At 39.7% G+C, this 22,824-nt stretch overlaps 1 protein-coding gene and 1 long non-coding RNA gene across 4 annotated transcripts; one reads left to right on the top strand and one right to left on the bottom strand.

Annotated features, from left to right (window-relative positions):
* Positions 1-1,241: 1,241 nt before the first annotated feature.
* On the bottom strand, positions 1,242-22,139 carry gc2 (guanylyl cyclase 2). Of its 3 annotated transcripts, none has more exons than XR_010925374.1 (25): positions 19,760-22,139; positions 17,696-18,310; positions 16,575-16,703; positions 16,282-16,461; positions 15,932-16,049; positions 15,372-15,673; positions 15,113-15,244; positions 14,645-14,748; positions 14,230-14,348; positions 13,829-13,913; positions 13,576-13,672; positions 13,085-13,207; positions 12,636-12,716; positions 12,302-12,478; positions 11,840-11,996; positions 11,603-11,752; positions 10,393-10,541; positions 9,508-9,671; positions 8,493-8,685; positions 8,197-8,371; positions 7,235-7,333; positions 6,867-6,961; positions 6,676-6,761; positions 3,045-3,337; positions 1,242-2,842 (listed from the first exon to the last, which is right to left on the bottom strand). XR_010925374.1 is itself a non-coding variant. In XM_067579824.1 (25 exons), exons 2-24 carry the CDS (start codon positions 18,236-18,238, stop codon positions 6,337-6,339), a joined length of 3,558 nt encoding a protein of 1,185 aa, XP_067435925.1. In that variant the 5' UTR covers positions 18,239-18,310; positions 19,760-22,133; the 3' UTR covers positions 3,206-3,337; position 6,336. The 3 variants fall into 3 exon arrangements, 2 of the variants coding, with proteins under 2 accessions (XP_067435924.1, XP_067435925.1); XM_067579824.1 differs by lacking the exon at positions 1,242-2,842 and adding an exon at positions 6,336-6,436 and having other exon boundaries at positions 3,206-3,337; positions 19,760-22,133; XM_067579823.1 differs by having other exon boundaries at positions 1,242-3,337.
* On the top strand, positions 14,270-14,776 carry LOC137174498 (uncharacterized). Its single transcript, XR_010925375.1, has 2 exons — positions 14,270-14,358; positions 14,607-14,776. It is a non-coding gene; the product is annotated as an uncharacterized lncRNA (long non-coding RNA).
* Positions 22,140-22,824: the final 685 nt, after the last annotated feature.

The raw sequence follows: 22,824 nt of genomic DNA, 5'->3' as shown, positions 1-22,824 counted from the left end.
TTGTGGACAAAAACAAAGACTAAAATAAATGAAAATAAATTTAATATTAGCAGCAGTGTAGAAAAAAAGATTTCAAACAATATTTTTTCATAATTTAGGGAAACAAACTCACAGAAAATATAACCAAACAGTTAATGAATTAATAAAATGTGATTTTTGTGACCTATTTTTAAGAATTAAGACACAATTTTATCTTATCTTTTGCTTGGCATGTCAAACATTTCTTGGGTGTGTGGGGTCGTACAGGGGTTCCTGGACCCCCCCCCCCCCAAAAAATATGGCTACAGCTCTGACCTGGATTTAACCTACAACCAGTTTAAGAAAAGTTTTTAATTTACTCCTCCAAACACTTTCTATCTAGTGACATTCTTGGAAATAATAATAATAAAAAAAACTACAGAAAGCGTTGCATTTTGTCTACCTTGGTGGTAATTAAGAGAAGAAGAAGAAAAACTGTTGAGCAGTGAAAGCATCATGGCTGAACAGACAATAAAAGAGCGCCACCTGCAGAAACTGCATCAACAGAAAATCCACAGGAAGAAAACCTCATAAACCTCATAATCCTGCAGACATTGTCTCAAAACTTCAGAATTTCACAGCTTGTCTCTCAGTTGTTACACAGTTTTAATCAAACCTCATAAACACTTTCTTCATTAGGTTTGTGACCAGGGTTGTATAATTCCCCTGTTGTGTCTATATGTGAGTCATTATATGTTTATAGCCTATAATGGACTATGCGTGCTGTGTTTGTGTGTCTGACTCATTGACTGTAAGTGTCAGAGTGTAAGAGTGTGGTAAGCTGCCTCAGTTTATGGATTTTAAACACACACACACAAACACACAAGTTGTTCTAGGTCACTTTTAAGGACATTACATAGACTCACATTCATTTCCTGGAGACTTACCCTAACCCAAACCATAACCACTGACCCAAAAATCAGCTTTTTCCCCAACTGTCGACAAAGCTTTTGTCCAACATCGGACAAGCCGTCCCCAATTAACTGGTCTTTAGCCTGAAATTTGTCCCCAAAAGTAGCCTACGACAGACACACACACACACTGTGAGTGAGGATCAGCAGAGATAATCCCTGCAGAGCTTCCAGGATGCCATCTGTAGTTTAAACAAACTCAGTTTATTCTCAGTCCGACCGTTAGGGGGCGCTGTGGGTTTGTGTTAAAATCTGCCTCTTGCTGCGTGTTGTGTGATCAGTGATTCTCAGACCAACAATAACGACGAGAACTCAGTATTTACAAGCACCAATAACTTCATTGCAGTGTTTGTCAGGCAGGTTTGGTTACAAAAATAAAGTGGACTCAATACTACTGTTGAATTAGAAAAATCTAAAATCTGATGATTCTTTTACCTACGTTCAGTATGATTTTCAACTATGAGCATACAAATGACTCTCTGCTGCTTGGTAAACAGATATAAAGTGATATTTACATCAACTCTGGTCTTGTAAACAAAATAAATCATTAAAATACAGGTACAAGATGGAAAATTGTGGAAGAACAATGACATTGCACATCGAGATAACCTTTCAACCGTCCTGCATGAACTCAAATACAGAGCGATATTTAAACAGCTGCACTACATGATTTTAGTGTAAAAATAACAGAAAAGCCTCCCATCCCTCCCCCTTTAAAGAAACAACATACATTTGTTCCATTTGTGGAATTTAAATTGTTTGGTTAAGGAGACAGTTATTTAAGGATTTATTGAAGAAATGATTAAAACTTAAACCTTAAAAAGGTCTTAAAATCACATTTTCTGGACCTGATTTAACCGAAAAACATTAAAATTGTCAGAAACAATTAAATCTAAGAGAGGAAGCAATGCCTTCCTGCTTTAAGGATGAAAAAAAATCCCCAAATCTAACTTTGGATGTAAAACTTCCCTCTTATGGGAGCAATCCTGTTCAATCTGCCTACTGTCTGAACTATTTTTAGCCTCTGATTATCCAGGAAAGTTTGGTTTTTTTTAGCTGTATCACACTACACATTTATTCAGTTATACACTTTCACACCTGGGAGCTTGTTAGTCCAAACTGTGGAGTTATGGAAGCTGTGCTGCAGTTGAGGAGAAACTGTGAAACCCTGAAAATTGTCGAAAGTGAAGTGAGATTTTCCTTCATGGTGTGAACAAATCTTGCTGGTTTGGGAACCCGTCCTTTGGTTTATTAAAGGTTTACTTCACCATAAAACCATCATGGTGGCCTAGGACCATTTAATCCAGAGCGGATTAGTCAATTAGTCAATTGGAGGTAAATTAATCTGCAAATATATTGCTAAAAACTTTCCAAAAATGCACAGATTTAAGCCTCTTAAATGTGAATATTTGCCTGTTAGTCTTCTGTGATAGTAAACTGAATATCTTTAAGTTTAAAATTGTTGTCAGACAAAACAAGACAAAAATCTGAAGACATCACCCCGGGCATCTCTACTGCTTGCTGTCCAAATAAAGGCAAAAATGTCCAGAAAAGAGAAAGTAAGTAAATACTGGTAACTATTTCAGGGAGTATTTTTGTTTATTTTTGATTCCAGATGCCAAATTACTTCACAAACAGGGTGGAGAATAAAGAGATGCCTTTCCCTCTCCCCTCTCCTCTCCTTCCCTTCCCTTCCTTCCTTCCTTCAGACAGAGGAATAAGGAGTGAGAGACAAGTGAGGAGAGGAGAGGAGAGGAGAGGAGAGGAGCGCAGGAGGAGGAAATGAACGAGGGAGATTAGCTGCGTTCCTCTGCTGCTGACAGACGCTTTCTGTAGATCCCTGCTTTGCTGAGTCACCACATCTCGGCCTCTATACATAGTTCCACACAGGACTTCATCTCCTCAACTCAAGCCTTTAATACACACAGACACACACACACACACACATACACACACACATACACACACGATGACTGCTGTTAATCTCAACTTTCACTACCCCTCGTCCTCCTCCTGTTAACTTTTCCCTGCGTGCTCTGCAGGTGATCTAACAGACAGTTTTGTGAGAAAATATCAGATTTTCCATGAAAATACTGGTAGTAAATTACACTTAACTGTCTTTGGATTAAGGTCAGAGCCCCCTCTCATGAGAGCCCTTATTGATCCCTTTCTGTCAGGGTTCATAAGTCCAACCTGAGGTCCAGTCTAGGCAGATTTTTAAACATTTGGCTTCATATGTCACACACACAAACACTGTCGGTTGTCAGTGGTGCGACATCATGACGTTGTCGTCGTCGTCTGGTGCGTAGAGCTGAGTCACGATGCGGATGTGAGTGATCTTCTTCACCGCCTTGTGAAACGCCTGCCTCAGGTTCCTTGACTCGTCTGATGTGATGCTGACGCGAGAGCTGAGAGGAGGAACAAAGATGAAAGAGAGAGAAAGAGTCAAGAGGAAAAACGATGGAGGAGAGAAAGACAGATGGAGAGAAAATTAACACAGGATGGATAGGAAACATAAAAAAGACAGAAATAATTACAGGAGTAGTTGGAGATTTTGGGAAATATGCTTATTTGTTTTCTTGCTGAGAGTTAGATGAGAAAATGGATACTAGTCTCACATGTGTACGATAAATATGAAGCTAGACACGGGAGGCGATTAGCTTAGCTTAGCATAAAGACGGGAAACCGGAGAAACAGTTAGCCAGTTAAGAAACATGCCTAGCAATGCTAACTATTTCTTGACATTTTTTATATTTCTGTTTGTGTTTTGATTAAGATACAACCAGACCCGACTGGTTCTGGAGGAATTTGGTCCTCCCAGGAGAAATCAGCTTCAATCCCGTTTTAATGCATGGGCTTACCAGGGCTAAAGCCCCAGGCCCAACGACGTGAAAGGCTCAGGGGAAAAAAAAAAATTCACAGGGAGGAAAAAAAAACTCCTGCCTCGTTTGTATGTTTTTTTTGTCCATTTGTGCTGTCTGGATTTAGAGCAAAATGATCATCTGTCCTCATATTTAGTATCTCTGCTCTTACACGGAAACCAGAAGTGCAGTATTTGTTGTTGTTGCTGTGCTTCCATTTGTTGCCTTTACACTTTCAGTTTCACTCTTTTTAAATCCTTCTGTTGTTTCTTTCTGTTTCTAAGAAAGTTGTTTAATCCTCTAAGCCTCAGTTTGTGACAGTTACTAACTGTTATTCAGAGTTTTTAACTGTCCAGCGGCTGTTTGAAAGCTGCTAGCTTAGGTTAGCATGACGGGGCTAACGATCAAAACAAGATAAACTAAAACAGAATCATGCTAGACTTAACATGTCATTGGAAAGTGAAATTGTTAGATCCCTGGATTTTACCGCTTTAATCAAGGGCTTCGCCACATGTAAAACCAGAACGTTCTAAAGGTAGGGATGGACCTACGGTTATTGATCAATTCGTGCAATATTCTTATGCTTGCACTAATTGTGAGTGGACAGAAGGATTCAGGCTTCACTTTCCAGTGTTGTATGAGTTTTGTTTTTGGACATTGGTGCTCCCTTTTATTGTGGCCATTTAGACTTCATGGCACTTGAATTTATTAGGCAATACGCTCGCTTTCATCTGTTAGTGCGTATGTGTGTGTGTATGGGTTAGCGTACATATGTGTGCATTTTAGTGACGCAGTTTCTGTATCCTATATGAATGCATCACTATGGGCTTGTACTTGGTGCCGCAACAGTGATAAAATAAACTGCAGTCATGAGTAATTGTTGATGCGTTATTGTATGTAAATTAAGCATGACTGATGTTTGTGCAGGTTGGACGGGGCAATAGTTGAGACGCAATGGTGCTTTGAGGGGGGGGATGTCCACCCATAAAAAACAAATTCCCAGTAAGTTACTTTCCTCTGGCGCTGCTGGGACTGGATACAACATCTTAATGAAAGACGCTTACAGGTTGGTAGGCTAGCAGTGTTTATGCTACGCTAAGCAAATCGCCTCCTGGCTCTAGCTTCATACTGAGATGCAAAGGCATGAGAGTCTAATTCTCAGCAAGAAAGCTAATTAGCATATTTCCAAAAATGTCAAACTGTTAATTTAACCAGAATAAACAGGGCTTGTACAAAGACAGGGGAATTTAACATCTTGACTTCTAGGTTCTAGCAAATTGGAGACCTCAGGACAGAAAGAGAGCAGTAGACCTGTTATGGGTTTTAAAATGCATCATGAGATTTTAGACTTCATTTCAGCCGAGGTCAGTCAGCGTCAGCACATCGCTGCTATCGGATGAAAAGCTCATTCTTGTAAGTTGAAAGTCAATTTTAGAGGTTTTTGAGCGACGGCAGCGACCTGATGAGCCACAGTGTGTGACAAAAACTTGTAAAGTAGAAGAACTGAGTTTTGTCAGTGACCAACAATTCAAAATGTTGATTTCCCCCTCTGATGAAACGTTTTTTTTATTTGATAGACAAAATCCCAGCATCCCTCGCCTGAACAGCCTCTAGATCTTGCTGTCTTTTATTCGCATTCACTTGAACAGAAACATGACCCACTCAAAATCTCATGAGAAATCTTTAGTAGATAACCTGCAGCAAGAAATTACTGGTCAAAAATGAGTTATGGTGCAACAGAAATGGACACAAAAATGCTAAAGTTAGCTAAAATTGGGTCTCTAAGTTCCGCAACTTGAAAGTTTTGTCTTTTTCACACCTACGAAGGGGATAAAAACATCAAAATTGAACTTCTTTGTGTCTATTTCTCTAATGTTTCTCAAATAACAATAGATAAATTAAAACTTATATACTAAAGGGAAAGCTTTTGCACCAGAACTGGGTATTGTTTAAAAAATTACAATACCAGCACCAGTACCCTTAAAGTGATACCGATACCAATAGAGTACTTTTGATTTGATACCCATCATGTGAATGGAAGCATTCAGTGGCGTCAAATGCCATCACTCCTCCCCATCCAAATGATTTTTTACACAAATGCATTTTGAAAATGTTCAAATTATTGAAATATTTATTAAAAAACTGAACAAAACTGTACAATAAACCATTATCACCATAGACTGTATGAGTTGTAGCTGCTGTGGTAGTGGGCCAATCAAACGTTGCATTAAATCGAAGAACGCTTGTGGTCATTGGTCGTTTTTTTCTAGGTCTGGGTACAAAAAGGATCAAATGCAGGTATCGTTTGACTGTTTGGGAAGTTTCAATACTACTTGGTACTGGGTTATCTTGGTTAAGGTAACCAGAACCCTACATTTCACCAAGATTTTCTCCTAAACTTTGAGTGGGTCATGTTCAAGACGCAAGCAAATGCAAACAAACCGCAGTGACACCTTGAGACAGTTCACGCCAACGAGTCCCCAAACTATCACGTTGCCAACCAAGCCAGTAATGTTATACATTTTTTTATAATGCATAACATTACCTCAGTTTTTCTTCTTTGCAAGTTGTTCCTGTTGTTCTTGCTCGGCTTTCCGTTTCTTGTACTGGGCTATCTCGGCCATCTGCAGCCCGTGGGCCATTTGCCTGTTGGGATGAAGCGAACAGCGTGAAAAAAGCACACACACACACACACACACACACACACACACACATAAACTGTAGTCCTGCAATGGGTCAGCTACTTGTTTCTCACCAAAGGACAGATTAGTTAAGTGGATTTACAGTCAGAGGTGCTGTAGGGGTCCACAGAGAAGAAGAAAGTGGGGAAGACGGGGTAAAAAGAGGAGAAAGACTGAAGGGGGAGAAAGGACAATCACTCCTACCCAGACTTGAGTTCTGGAGGAACAGGCAGAGGTTTGGTAAATCCATCTCTCCCTACAAGCCAGTAGGTCTCCTCTATTCCTTTCCCCTGAAAAACAGAGAAGAAGAGAAAGGAAATGATAGTTAATTGATAGGACAGAGAGATAGAGGTGTTAAAAGTTGCAGAAATTTCATCCTCGTAAAGGGTTTCTACCTTGACTTCTGTCCTGCCTCTCAGCTCGACCTTGTAACCCAGATTCAGCTCATGCAGGACTTTCACTGTACTCTCGTGGACGTGGATCCTGTAGGCTGCAGCAAACAAAATAGAGACGCTGTAATTTCTGTGTTGGTGGGAATAAACAGAATAAGAACTGCAAAGAGTGACAAGTTAAGCAGAAACAGAAAGAGGAAATGTTACAGTATGACAGTGATAATCGTGCCCACAAAAAATTACATGATTTCAGTAAAATTTACATCGCAATAGATTTTCCAAACTTAGTAACGTCCGTATATCACAATATATATAGATGCCGTGATAACTGTGATAGATACTATTTGTGTTTTCGTAGATCTGTAACTTACGCATCCCAGTGGACTCCATACGAGAGGCAGTGGTCACTGTATCTCCAAATAAGCAATAACGGGGCATTGTAAGACCCACCACTCCTGCTACACATGGACCTACAGCACACACACACACACACACAAGCTGTTATTTCTTTAGTTGGCTAATTTATGGATATAGTTTGGATTTAAGTAGTTTATTTTATAGCATGACTTGTTTCTGATTGGCTGGCAGGTGTCCACGAAAACAATATAACTAAACATTTAAACCGCTGTTCACGATCAGTGTGCAAAGTATGTTAAACTAGTAGCAGTTTATCTGTTTCACGCCACAAAAAAACTACAGAAATACCTAAAAAATGGCATCTGAGGTGTCCTGATATAGACAGTAATGACTGGAGAGAAGAAATGCCACAACACCTCATGTAGACGCCTTCTTCACCTCTGTGTAATGCCTTATTTTTATGTTCCTTATCATTTATTATTGTTAACACACAACACTAGTCAAGTCAACTATACTTTGCCATATTATACCATAAAACTGCATCTTGTATTTTTCCATTGGAGACACAGAGATCCTGGGATTGTCTGTGTTCAAGTTTGGTCAAGTTTGCATTCACACTATCATTTTGGAGCAAGAAGCTTGACGTTTTAAACCATTTATGTGTTACTTGTTGCGATTTATTTAGACTTTTCTACAATCTTTTCTTACAATTCTACAACAATAAATAAACTACAGATCACCTATGAATTTACTATTTACTATTTTCTTCCTAAACATAAATATATGGTTATATGCATTTCTTATGTTAGCATAATTCCTACTTTTTCAAATTAGCTGAGCTGCTCCACAATCTTTCCATGTACCCCCTTGAAGTACGCATAACTTTATTGGGAATCACTTTCATAAAATACTCAACTTTACCAGCCAAGGTCTTTGCTTCAGGACTGTAAAACTTTTGCCTTTCTTCATCTCTCACCTGTGTGCAGTCCTATGCGTATCCTAACAGGAACGTCAGGCATGTGCCTCATTTTGAAGGTTCCCACAGCGCTCAGGATGTCAAGGGCCATGTTGGCTATTTCTGCAGCATGACGGTTGCCGTTAGGGACAGGAACGCCTGACGCCACCATGTAAGCATCACCAATCGTCTCCACCTACAGCAGAACGTAATCAAAGAATAATCATGTGAGATTGAACGCCACTATATTCACATTATTATAATAAATTAAATAGAATGAAGCACAGCAGACACACTAAGCCGAACAAAGGCAGCACCTTGTAGACGTCGTGGTTTCCTATGATGGCGTCAAAAAGCGTGTAGAGGCTGTTGAGCAGGTCGACCACCTCGATGGGCTCGCTGTTGGCCGAGATGGTCGTAAAGCCGACAATGTCGCTGAAATAGAGAGACACGCTGTCGAAATGCTCCGGCTCGACTGTACCGCCTACCTTCAACGCTTCTGCCACCGACCTGGAAGGAAGGAAGAAAAACTCATGTTTGACAGGTGTGAAACGTACAGATGTTTGGTGTTAAAGATATTATGTTTTCATGGCAGTGTTCAGTTTTTATGCATCACAAACTTCTGGAACATGGTCTACTCCAACTCTCAGTTCTTTCACATTGAGGTTAAACTTATTTAATTTAAACTTAATTTAATTTATTTAATTAGATTTGTTCATACCTTACATTTAAAAACATACACGTGTCTTTCTACCTGCCTATTGTGTCTTTTAAATCTTATCTTAATACATTTTTATTTCTCATGTAAAACACTTTGAATTCATTATTATTGTTTAAAGGTGCAATACAAATAAACTTCCCTTTTCTTGTGAGTTTGAGACATAAACTCATGCATGTACAGTACACTGCTAAAACAACACCAAACTCAATAGCTCATCATTGTTAGGAATTAAAAGTTAATTTTAACATCCCCCTTTACAACGATTACATGTTCTTGTGTGAAACCATATTACTTCATTACTGCAATAAAAATGAGGACATTTTAGGAAAAAAGAAACTTACATACCGTTCTTATTAGCAAGCACATTTTCTCCAGTGTTTGAGTGTATTTATAATTTATGTAGTGTGTTTTCTTGTATATACAAAATTAACTAATAATCTGCAGTGGAAACAGTGGAAAAACACCACAACTGGACACTGTGGACAGTAACAAGTATGTTTATGGTTTAACCAGTTGTGTGTTTGTACAATTAGAAATTGTAGATCCTTTATGTGTCTGTGTTTGCATGTTTTATCCTGTGTGTGTGTTGAAGCGTGTTCATGTTAACTCACGGAGGCAGCATCTGTGTCAGTAGCTTCTCCGTCTTCTGTTTTTCGATCTCCAGCTCCTCAGTTCTCTCTCTGATCAGCTCTTCCAGGTTAGAGGAATACTGCTCCAACATCCTCAGCATGGAGTCTATGATGTTGGTCTTCTTCCCCTTGTTGATGTTCTTGAACTGAGGGGAGAGTAAAGAACAGGCAGAAGACAAGACGGTCGAAGTTTAACAGATGAATCAAGTAAAAGCAGAAAAGCCTATTAAAAAGTATCTTCTCACCCTAAAATCATCAGATTAAATTACAAATTGACTCCCAAACTGATTTTGCCAATACAAAACAACAATTATTCAGTATTTAATTCTGAATTTTACTATTTTAGGATTTGAAAAACTAAATTAAACAAAATGACAATTGAAAACTTTCACCAGTAAGCCAACAAAATCATTTTTTTAATTTAAGCAGCTCATTGAAGGAGAAACACACCTCACCAATATAACAGTAGATACACTGCTACACTAACGTAAGTAAATCTCTATTTAGTAAAGACCAGTTTGGGCAAACCAGTATATCAGTTAAACACCAGATAAAAGGCATTTTGTTGAATTTAAAGGTGCAGTGTGTAGAATTTAGTGACATTTAGCGGATCGGACTAGGGAAAAATGGAATATAATATTCATAAGTATGTTTTAATTAGTGTATGATCACCTGAAAATAAGAATTGTTCGGTTTTTGTTACCTTACCCTCCTACATGCTTGCAAGGGGTGGGGGAGGGGTTCAGTTGGTTGCAATCTGCAACCTCATTGCTAGATTACGCTAAATCCTACACACTGGTCCATTAAGAGTAGATATTTTGTTTAAATTATGTTTTATTCCACTTCTGCTATCTCAACACAACCTACCTGGTCAAAGATCTCGTCAAAGTTGGGTCTCTTGTCTGGCTGTTCGTTCCAGCACTGTTTCATCAGCTGGATGCACTCTAATGGGGCGTAGTCTGGACTGACCACCGGTCGACACAGAGGAGGAGGCTTACGGAGCTTCTCTATTATATCTAAAACACAGAGGAAGCAGTTAAAAAAAACTCCTTATTTATCTCATACTGGCCCTTTATGCAGCCCCTCAGTTCAGCCTCTGTATGAAACAGGCCGTTTTAGCCCCTGATGGCTGCCCTCCCGATGAGCCTACTCTGTTCTGATTGGTTAGCTTCCACAAGTTGCGTCTTGGTCGATTTCTGGTTGCTCGGGAGACTACGTCAACAAACTATAGTGGCAGGATATCACTACTTCTTCTCATTCTTTACTCGAAACGTCAACTTATCAACATCCGCATATTTTTGAGCCAAAATCCAATTCAAAATATGAGGGTGGACAACAAGAACAACACACGGAAAAACCTCAGCAACAGCCTTAGCAACCAAGACTACTGAACAGACGTCCATATATGGGTATGTGCAATGAGCTGACGTCAGCTTGTCACCAACGTAGAAAAAAACATTGCAGGGAGCATTTCTACATACTTTAGCCTCAAGTTTTGGAACTTTGACCATGTTTTACATAGACATCCGACATCATAACAGTATATAAATAACAGAAATCCACAAAAAACATAATATGTCCCCTTTAAGAGATCAACAAGGGTTTTACAATTCAACCTGAGGTGCCAGGGGAACATGAATATCTGTACCAGATTTCAGTCCATCCAGTAGTTGTCAAGATATTTCAATCTGACCCAAAAAATGTCAACCTCCTGGTTTTGCTAAAAGGGAAAGTCAGAAGATCAACAAATAATCCCTCCTCTGGGGTCCACGGATGTCTGTACAACTGGATACAAGCTAACGTTACCATTAGCTCAAAATCCAATAGCTCAGTTTCTTATGATTCATATGAAAAGAAACAAAAAGTAAGAAAAATGCTATTGTTAGTGAACTGTTGTTAGTTCCAATCTGCTGTTTAGGAGACTGGATTTTAACTTTTACATTTATAACTTAACTACAAAACATATAAAACCCTCACATCCCCTTTCAAAGGAAAAGAAAAAACAGTGCAGGTGTGTCATCCTGTGTTGTCAGGCTTGTGGGAGTTTGTTTGTGTGTTTGTGGAGTTGTTGTCTTGCCTGTAGCGGACAGGTCCAGCATGCAGAATGGAGGCCCTCTGATCACCACCTCCTGCATGATGATGGCGAAGCTGTACACGTCACCGGGGAGCGTCCCGAGGAGCCCCGGATGACCGCTCCTCAGGATTTCTGGAGCCGTCCACAACATCTCTGGCACACACAGAACAGCATTAATATGCTTCCGGCAACTTGGTGCAGAACATTAACTCTGGTTAACAATCTGATAACTGCTCTCACCATCTGCAGGTGGTTCGATGTAGGGGAACCTCTGAGACTCTAGAACCTCGTTGTATCCGTAGTCTGTTAGCTTCAGGACGAAGCGCCCGTCCACCACACAGTTACGGGACTTCAGACGAGCGTGGGACACACCACGATGGTGGAGGTACTTCATACCCTGAGACAGAAAACAAACACTGTTTTCAGTTTTCAATTAAGTATAACTTTTAAAAGAATACTTTCTTTCTTCCATATGATGGACAGCAATATAAAGATGTTGCAGAAGAAGAGAGGGCTATGGTTTATGTCTACACTGCCATAAATATGTGAGTCCTTTAATACATGAGTTTCCTTGCTGCCTAAAACTTGCAAACTGACAAACATCACTGGAAGTGAGTCGATGACTAAAAATGGTGATGACAGTTTTGTGATCTCCAAGTAGTGTGTAAACGCGCAGGTCACCACCGTCTACTTCATATTAACCTTTATAAGATCCAGAAGTAGAGACGACTTGAACATCCAGTCGAGTTTGACGTCCTCATTCAGCAGCAGGTCCTCCAAGCTGCCTCTGGAGCAGAACTCGGTCACGATGGCGAACACGCCGCAGTCATGGAAGAAGCCCAAGAAAGGGTTGATGTTCTCGTGTCGCATATCCTTCATCTAGAAACAGAAACAGTTTAGTTTGATCTTTTTTTAATGATCCTTAGCTGCTTTTTTTTTACACAAAACCATACATAACTCACACTTTTTACATTAAATACAAACAAATACTAAACTAACTAATTAAAGTGATATGAAACCCACTCATGTAACATACCAACTCAAACACATCACTGGTTTTCGGGTTAATGCGGCTAAAAAACCCATCAGGAAGTCTCTTCAGCCACGCCCAGTCACCCTGGAGGACAGAAACATCAAAGAAACCTCAGCAATTAGAGTAAGAAACAGCTGTTTTCTCATATTTTCAAGGAACAGTACTAAAGTAAACTGGATTTCAATTTCAGCGATTTATTGTTGCACTCATAATGAAAGGTTAAGGTTGACGAAATATCCGTCAAAAGCATTTACTGACAGTTATGAGATTATTCTGGCAAGTAATAAAGTTTGCACCCAACACCTGGACAAAGGTTTAATCAAGCTGAGACACATCAGCCATGTTTACTTTTTAGGCAACCCAAATGGGATAGGAGACATTTCATTTTGGCTAGCGGGTCTTTTTTCTGTCATCTTTCTTTCATCCTGTAAATTCTCAACTCACTGTCTCACCTCGTAAATGACAACGTTGGAGTTCTCGTAGGTGGCTGGGGATAGAGTGGAGACTGGCGACGTGACGCTGTGGTCGGACACGCTCCTCATGCCGCTGGCCCTGCTGTCATCCAGACTCATCTTCTGCAGAGAGTGAAGTTCAAAATGTGAGACAACTGTTTTCAGTTTTTGAAATGAGCAGCACAGCAGTGAACGTCAAAGAGCAGCTTCAGTAACTCTAACTAACTTTTAGCTTGCCCACTGTGTTTTGAAGCTCATGTTTGGTCCTAAAGGTTGAAGAATCTTAAAAGAACATATATGAATGAATAAATGTTTATTTTTGTGTCTTATATAAAAGACTCATTCCTCACTATACGAGACACAATTAAAAACAGCACCCACTTTCATTATTTTACATTTATAATGGATAAAAGAAAAGAAGAAATAGCAACCTAAGAAATAAGGTCAAACACCACCAACACCATGTCAGCATCAACCGCACAGAGGCTGACCTTGTTGCTAAGTGACGGGTTTATGAAGGTGACGTCAGCCAGAGTCAGTAAGATCTTGTCTCGACCCCTGACCAGTCGAATATGATGGACGCGTCGCCTAAACAACAAGAAACAAGAGGGAGACAGTTGGAGCAAGGGATGCATTGACAAATAAATAGTCCTGAAATGTACTTATGAAAAAATAATAAACTAACTAACATCCATATGGGCTACAGGCAAATCAAAGTGATGTAAGACTCTCTACTGACTCTACCTGACACAGTACGTCAGTGCCACGCCAAAAATACAGGCACCAGTCGCCCCGAGGAAAATGCTAATGGTCGAGAACAGATCCACACCTGGAACGAACAGAGTTGAGAGTCAATTGAAAACATTAAAGGTAATTTCTGAAGAAAAGTGAAACTCTAATGTCTGCATTTAGTTTGTGAAAGCAGGTGTGACACTTCTAATGAAGATGGTTGCACAGCTGCGCACTTAACATTTCAGAAACTATTTGGACAAAATGCATTTAGTTTGCCATTTATAAGCACTGACATAAACATTCCAAGCTAAACTGTTTTTGGGGTTTTTGGATATGTTTATTTGTAATGTCCTTGATCATAGTAAACTAAAACATCCAGCACTCATGAATGTACAGTATATATTCTTCCTCACCCCTTGAGCAGAGGACTCCGGGAGTAAACCAGCAGGAGGAGTCCCTCCTGGGTCCATAGCCGTGAGGAAAGTGAATGTCTCGACCCAAAAAGCGCACCATGCCGGCCTCCATGTCGATCCTGTCATCCAGTAATATGGTCAATATTTAGTTATTAGTACAGTGATAACACCTGAGATTGCTTATGTGTCTGTGAGTATGGGGGAGGGGGGCAATAGGTATGGTTCTATATCTCGTCAACATGCAAGCTCTAAATCTTTACACTGAAACTGCAAAATGTTTTCTTTTTCATCACTGACTGCACTGGAGTTTGACTTTCCTTACCTCACTCATGTGTCATTGAACATTTTATTACTCTTATTATTTCTCGTTTTTCCAGTTTTGCAATAAGAAATAACAGTCTCAGCCCGTAGATACCTGTATGTTGGCTTCAACTCCCAGGAGAGTCCGTCTGTGTCCAGTATGAGGTAGTCCAGCAGAGCCACTCCGGAGCCGTTGGTTTTGATTTGGTGGCTGAATCCCTGCAACATAAATAAGATGAAGAATTTAGTTGGAATTGCCCTTTTATTATGTGCTTTTCATCACACTAGTAAACTTAAACTGATGGGTTTTGATACTAAAAAGATGATAGTCCATTGTGGTTCGAGAACAAAACCCTTACATAAATATTCATTTTTAATTATACATACTATTACGTACTTTGTACGGTTGATATCATCAATCCTTTTACCCATTTTAACCTTATTTGGAGGCCACAATTGTCTGCTGGTGAAGTTTGACAATCAACACCTTTCTACTGAACAGGTTTTATGTACAAAGTGGACACAAATTATTTTGTTGAGCTCATATGTACATTGGAACATTTACTGTTTTGAATACAAATACCTGAAAGTTCAGGTTGCGCGTGTGTTGTGCCAGGTTTCCTCCAGACATCCACTCCCTCGACTGCCGAATACGCTGCACTGCATGAGCCATGAAGAGGACAGAGCTGTAGATGGTGCCGAAGAGAGGAGACACCTGCAGGACAAACCAGACAGATGTCAGCTTCCTTGCTCAAGGGACTCTCAGCAGGATTCTTCTAATTAAACATCCAATTAAAAAGCAAATGAATCTCTTTCTAAACACTCCGGAAAAGAGTGTTCACCTGCTGTGGCTTCAGTGTCTTCGCCACCTCTCCCCTCTCCATGGCTTCTCCATAGGCCTCGAAGAACGACACCTGGGGCGACTCGATGGTGACGGTCAGCACGGCGTCGTAGGCCCGGAGCAATTTGCTGTTGCTCTTCAGAGACGGGTAGCTCACGTTGCGGTAGGGCAGGCTGTAAAGCAGGGTGTCGTAGGGCACAAAGATCAGGGAGCCGTCAATCATCCCCATGTCGTAGGCCGTCTCCAAGAGGAGCTTCTGGACTTCACCGCCAATCAGCGCTGAGTGCATGCAGAGGATCACAACTAGGACGAGACATGACACAGAGGTTCAGGTTACAGGTTTTTAAACACCGACATGTCTTTTCATAATGTTTTATGAATGAATTCTTAAATTATGTAGTCACAGCCATTTTAGTAGCTGTAGTGACTGCAGATTTGATCATTAAAGCATCGGTACCAATATTTCACACTTGAAAAATAAACAGAATGAATGTTTTGGACAAGAAAATAGTGTCAAAAAGAGGTCCAATAACATGCAGATAAACAAAAGTCAGTACTCACCTCGTATTTCTCTCCTCTTGCGAACTTTGGCCAGAGTTCTCCTGATGCCGTGAGGTGTGTTCTCCATAAAACTGACATGTCTGACCGACAGACCGTGGCTTCTCAAAGAGTCAGCTACCTACAGTAGACAGGACAGAGACAACAAAATCAGACCAGAAACTAGACTGAGCCACTGATTCTCACTTAAAAAAGGTAAGTCATGGTGTTGTAATGGCAAAAAACAAAAATAAAGTCACATTTTTTAGCACTTTTTTGCTTAATTTCTGACCCTTTTTTCTGCCTCACCTGTAAAGTTTAATCTTGCCATTAACAGTTTTTTTATGATTAATTGAATTAGAGAACAGTCAAACCTTGGTGGCCGTCTCCACCCAGATGTCATCTGAGGAAGAGATGATGGCAATCTGGGCCCATCTGAAGTAGTTCATGACACTGAGCAGCACCCAGGTTGGCCTCGGCATGGAGCGGGCGAAGGTCGGGTGGCTCCGAATATCATCCAATTCGTAGCCAACACAACCCCAAGAAAACATTGCCTGGAAGAGGAGACAAGACACAACCTCATCACCAATCAGTTTATTAAATCATGGCATTTCAGATATGTATTGATACACACATACCTGCAACCGTAGACGTGTATACCACTTACTTTGTTCCAGCCTTTGCTCAGCATTGAAGCAGCATCACAGTAGCCGGGGTTGGTCGGTCCAATGTACGCTGAGGCCTTGGTGTGGAAACCCACAAATTTCTCCAGCGCCCTCGATGTCTCACATGGCTCCTGAAGAGTGATATCCAATCAATCAGTCAACCAACAGTCAATGCTACACTAGTTCCCAGGTATTTGAGCTGTTTTTAGACACACTATAGTCTGACCCGCAGCCATGTAAAGTCCAAGAAGGTGCTTAATTTTAACACTGCAAAAATATTGATCTAGAAGCACAGACTGTTGTAATATGGTGTTTGACAAAGAGTAAAGTATGGGCTGTCTTGGATTTCTCAAGGGAAAGATCATGGTTTGGGTTAAAATTATCACTCACGCAACCTTTGTCATCATGGCAACAGTAAACACCAAGACAATCATAGTTACAGTCTCTAAAAAACTGTTTTGACTCATGGTTGGAAGAGGGAAGCGAACAGCGGTCTCCTGCAGCTAAGTACACTTTTTTCCATCTTTCTATCTAGCCATCCACCCAACCCGCCACCTCCAAATATTGACATTTGTCACCTTATATAGACATCATCTGAACTGCCTTTCTTCTCCGGGTCATATTTGTATGTCTACCACGACGAAGGATCCAAATTGACTTTCCATTGGAATTGTTTCTGATGTACTGGCATGTAATTTTAACACATTATGTGCGAACACCACATAATGTGGCATTAAGAGGTTGTGTTCATTTCAAGTATTTCAATGAGATCAGGCTGCATTAGGATTTTGTGTTGTGCCAAAGTACAGCCTTACAGAGCTGCTAGCATGGCTGTAGACCTATTTTCATTCAAATACAGTATTTCCTTTTCCCAGTAAAGTGGTAGCCTGACTGGTATTAGCTAGTTGACATTATCCTTTCGGTGTCTCTGCTTTTTTTTCTGCTTGATGGCACTGTTTTAGCTAAGTCGTCTAACTTAGGTCCCTTGGGGAATCTAACTGTCCTAGCTAACTGAGAAAAAGTTCTAGTTTTCTGCATACAGATGTTAAACTGTGACCATGAAAAACGCTGACAAATCTTCTACTTTTAGTGGTTTAGTGAGCATATTTGTCAAGCTGTGTACCTGCAGAACAGTATAGTCGAATGTGGCGGCGTAGGACAGTGAGGGGTCCTTGTTGATGCGGTTGACGGCGAGCTGTGCTGCCACATTGGGAAGAGCCTTGGCAAAAAGGGGGTCACACACCCAGGGGCCCACCACCCCAACCCGAAACACAGCTCCCTGGACTGGGCAGGGCAGTAAGCACAGGGAGGCTAGGAGAACCAAGAGGAACCTCAGGAGGCCATAAAGGGATGGACTGAGCGGAGGAGACAGGGGAAGGGATGAAAGAGGGGGAGGGAGATTGGGAGAGGAGTGACATGCAGGAGATGAAGAGGGAGGATGAGGCAGATGGGATAACACAGGGGAATGAAAAGAAGGAGAGAGAGGAGCATTGGTAGAAGAAATGGAAGAAAATGGAGACCAAAGTTGGGATGGAGCATAATGGTCAACAGGAGAACAGTGAGGATGAGGAAGAGGAAAGGAGGATGGTTGGATGTCAGGAGTTTTGTCTTGTGTCTGCTTCCATGTTTGAGGTTCGGGGAGAAAGGCACGACGCTGTTGTCGCATCTCAAGTCTCGCCGCCTCCAGCACTCACAAAAACCTGGAGGAGGATGGTCTGATGTTGACTATGCTGCTTTCCTGAAATGAAGGATTTGAAGAGAAGTAGGAGTAAATTTATTTTGTTCCACTGTGATAGATCATAAATCAAAAATTATATTCTAAAGAGGTATTATAGTTTTGTTGTAGCCACTTTAACTGCTTTACAGAGTTTTTGCAGTTAGATTTTTCATAAAAATTGTAGTTTTTACTTGATATACAGTAGTCCTTGACTCAAGGATATTTGTGTTTTTATGAAATCTTGTGGATAACTGTGGTCCACATGCTTATTAATGTGTAAATTAGAGACATATCTATGAATTTACTTTTATACTTTGAGTAGAACATTTAGTATAACATTTATTTGGGAGTTTTCGTCCAACTTATTTGACGCTCAACTCCACAAAATGCATTGTTGATATTTAAGAGGTTTGTTTTTCAGAATAGACTTGCAGGTGTCCACACAAATTCTTGTGACAGATGATGAAATTTCATAATTTGAGCTTTAAAGGAATTCTTACAGGTAGATAACTTCTTTAGACAGCTTTTGACAAACAAGCCTGAAACACAAACTGAAGTTTTAGTGACTTTAGACTGAAGATTGTTCCTGGCTCAGTCAGCTACGGCAGGATTATCAGCTGTGACCCTGTCATTAGCGTGCACTGTATTATAATCCTCATTTGAAAATCTGAATCAATGCTATGCACAAGAAAAGACTGATCTAAATATGCTAGGCCTAAAATGTTTGATATTACATGTCAGTACAACAAGGTGAAAACATTTCAGCTCTCAGTAATGTGAAACTAAACCGAATGAAGACAACAAATCAGTCAGCCAGTGTCCAGACCTGCCCTCACATACATAAAGACTGTAACTTCATGCTGTTTATGTTTGGATATATTGATGTACATGTTCCGTGCTCTCTTGCAAATTTCTGTACTCATCATGCATTTGGCTATTCTTCTTTGTATGGCTTCTTGTTACTTGAATGTTTGAGCTTCACTGTGCAGAATAATGTATGTGCAGAGTCTGACACTAGAAGGCTGCTTTCACAATCAGCTGCTGAAAGTTGAACGTTTTTCTGTGCTCACCAGAAATCTGCATTTCAGGCATGTACCCTATGAGCATGATTTGTGACATCACAACTAGTTTTGAGCAAATCATGGTCTAGAGTACAATTTATATAACTGTGATGTGGAAACTTGAAGCCTCCAGTGCACATACACTGAGAGTGGACTTTTCAGTGAAGTACGAGACATATTGTGTGCAGCAGTTAAACTTGTAAATTGAGAAACATTTGTATATTCATAGATTCTGAAATTTTTAATGAGGTAGATGTCTTTTTATGAATTTCTAACCAGGCAATTGAGCTTTTTTTAATGGAAAAACCACATCAGACACATACTAGCCTATTATTCAAAGTGTATTTTTCAAAGAGTATTTTTATATATCTTAAAACATGTCTGGAGGGGATCTTTAAGGGTTTCCTACCATGCATTGATGAGACGGACAGGTCTTGCTTCTCTCCAAGGCAAATCTTCTGCACCAAAGTGCCACAGTGATGGCTAGTTTCATCACTTCCCCTTTTCTTTACATCCAGAAAAGTCTTCAAATAAATCCCGTCATTGATTACCTCTTTGAAAACCAGCACGGTGTCACTGCATTATGAGGATACATACATGTAGCTGATGTGTCCGCAGGAGAAGACGGAGCAGCAGGTTTGCAGTCTTCGTATGTGCGTGTGATGTGCACGTCCTTGTGTTTGTGCGTGAGTGTGTGTGAGTGTGTGTGAGACGACCTAGAACAAGTGTGAGACCTGTCCTGTCAGATTATATCAAATCCAATCAGGACTCTTGCAGCTGTAAGCCGCATCGGCTGAGGTGTATAGTGAAAATTATGATGATGGTAATGATGACGATCATTATTATCATCATTATCCACATAACATAACATTTTTATTATATTTTAGTAGCAACTTTATATCCTAGACTAGTATTAGTAGTTGTACTGTATGTATTGGACCTTCAGTAGCAGCAGTAGTGGTGGTAGTAGAGTACTTTAGTGCTTGTAGTACTAACAGTATAGTACTAGAAAAAGGAGGTGGACACTAAAATAAGCTCAGTTTTGACAAGACAATCTCACCACAGGGTTATTTTAGTAAGTAGGTAAGTTTATTTAAAGTGTAACATCACCAAAGTCTCATTACACTTTATATGAAGATACACATTACAGACAAATGGATTGTAACACTTGAAAACACAGTACAATAAAATAAATAAAATGGATCCTCTGGTTGGACGGTAATATATATCTGAGTGTCGTCTGTGTATAAATGGAAATTAATACGTAATTCATGGAGGATGTTGCCAAGTGGGAGCGTATATAAAGAAAAGAGTAATGGTCCTAATACAGAGCCATGGGGAACCCCACAAGAGGGAATATTAGGGAAAGAGGAGTTGTAACTGCTCTGGCGCTTTCAATCATATCACACGATCTTCATCAGCAGATAGAGTTTTCCCATTTGTCATAAATTTGTAGATGTTCAATTTTCCATGTTTGCTGACCACTATAATGACTTCACATCCATTCTGGTTTAAAAGTTGAGACTGAAAGTCTGTTCTTGACCTCGGAAACAGCTGTTGACAAAACAATCTCACCTCAAGGTCCATTTAGCTGATTTGGAGCTTTTGATTGTCTCACATGATCTTCTTCAGCAGATTAAGTTTTCCCTAGTTTTAACAGATTTGTAGATGTTTGAGTTGCCATTTTTTCTTGTCCATGTTGGTTTAAAACAGAACAGCTACTTGACCTGATGGTGAGATTGTGTTGTCTGCTGTTTCCAAGGTCAGTTATGAATTTTCAATCTCAACTCTCAGTTTGCTTTCAAATTGCTTCTTTCATGTCTTGATAAGAAATATTTGTAAAGCCAATAAAAAAACCCAAAACATCTGTCTGTCTACATGATGCTGTTTAAAAGGATTTCTCCACAGAAGAAGCTAGAAATACAATTCTGGTGAAGTAGAAAATCCAAATAAAGACATTTTCTTTGCCTAAAAACAGTCGAATTTAAAGATACTGACTCTAGTAAAGGGTCAGAGTCTATGGAGTGTAAACTGTGTGTTATTGTAAATGCTTTCTCTGGTTATTAAAACCCCACATATCCAGAAACAATACAGAAGACATGACCTCAAAAATTAAAACTATACCAGTGAGTATCCTAACATATGATGGCATTCCCCTTTAAGAACTGACAGGGTGGTGTAATAAAACTTCATGAACACATCAACGCAGGTTTTATCTTCCAGCTCCGTCCAGTCAGACATGAGATGTTTGATTTACTTTACGTTTTTACAACTTCATCTTCAGACCAGACGGCTGTGAGGAATGCAGCAGCAGCCGTGCATGAAGTCCAACATCTTGGACTGAATCCACTGTTTTTATATATGACTGTAGCTCATACACATGTGGTATTTTACTGCAGTTTCACCTGATTTTTTTTGTTTTTACTGTGGTTAAAAGTTATTCAGTATCTCTTTTTCAAAAAGGACATCTGACTATAGCCTCAGTCATAATGCAGGGTGTTTTTACTTTCATCAGGACATCATGGGTCCAAACCTCAGCAAGGGACAAGCAACATATCTGCTGAAATCCTTTGACCTCTTAGTGGAGGGCAGGTTTATGTGCAAAACAATATAATTTCAATATTTTAGAACAATAATACTTTAATTCATCTGTAATAGAGGAAATGAAAACATGTTTGCAGGATTGCTCTTCCATATTTTAGTTTAAATGAAGAGGTCTACAAGTCTTACTTACATAAAATTAAAAAAGTTAAGATTTAATTTTTTTGAAAGTATTCAATCTATTTGCATACATACATTTAAATAAGTTTTAATTACAAATTATTTTTTATGTACTATTTACTGGTAAATAATAAATATTTCCTTGAAGTACAGGATGAGAAGCAGTTATTTGGATAAATGTGACATTTTTAGAGTATTACTCTAAAATTAAATAAAAACCCTTTGTATTCCAAACATCATTAAAGTACAATTATATTATGCATACAGTTATGTATATATCTTTATTTTAGTGTTATAATTTTGGCTTTTTACATTGAGAAATCCTTTCATCTATTCCTAAGATGTTCTTTATTTTCCTGTGAAAAAACCTTTGGTGACAGAAACATCTTTTTTTTTAATGTTCAGATGTGTAAACTGACCCTCACTTTGCATTTTGAATGTCTCTTTGCCTCTATTTGCCTCCACACTCTACATATTCCCTTTTATATTACTCAGTACGATGCTCCTCTGAAAGCTAGATGGCAGCACGATACAGAAACAACAACCAGCCTTTCTGGTTGGTCTTCCACAGAAAACTGTCTTGGGGTGTGTGTCTGGAAAAAATAAACCAAACAGAGTTCCCTCTCTTGAACTCAATTGAGGCCAACATAAAGCAGATTTTTTACTTCCTCCACTCTCACTCCAGTCTCCTTTCTTCAGCATAATGGGTAATAAAAGTTACGAGGTGTTGTGCAATGTGGCAGAACAAACTGC

This window comes from Thunnus thynnus, chromosome 22, assembly GCF_963924715.1.
Source record: "Thunnus thynnus chromosome 22, fThuThy2.1, whole genome shotgun sequence".
Classification (NCBI taxonomy): Eukaryota; Metazoa; Chordata; class Actinopteri; order Scombriformes; family Scombridae; genus Thunnus; species Thunnus thynnus.
This window is presented reverse-complemented; position numbering and strand designations above follow the sequence as displayed.

Coding starts and splice junctions, on each gene's coding strand:
- gc2 (XM_067579823.1), bottom strand. CDS start 18,238: ATGCGACAACAGCGTCGTGCCTTTCTCCCCGAACCTCAAACATGGAAG. Junction 16,704..17,695: donor TCGACTATACTGTTCTGCAG/GTACACAGCTTG, acceptor ATCACTCTTCAG/GAGCCATGTGAGACATCGAG. Junction 15,245..15,371: donor AGACACTGAAGCCACAGCAG/GTGAACACTCTT, acceptor TTTGTCCTGCAG/GTGTCTCCTCTCTTCGGCAC.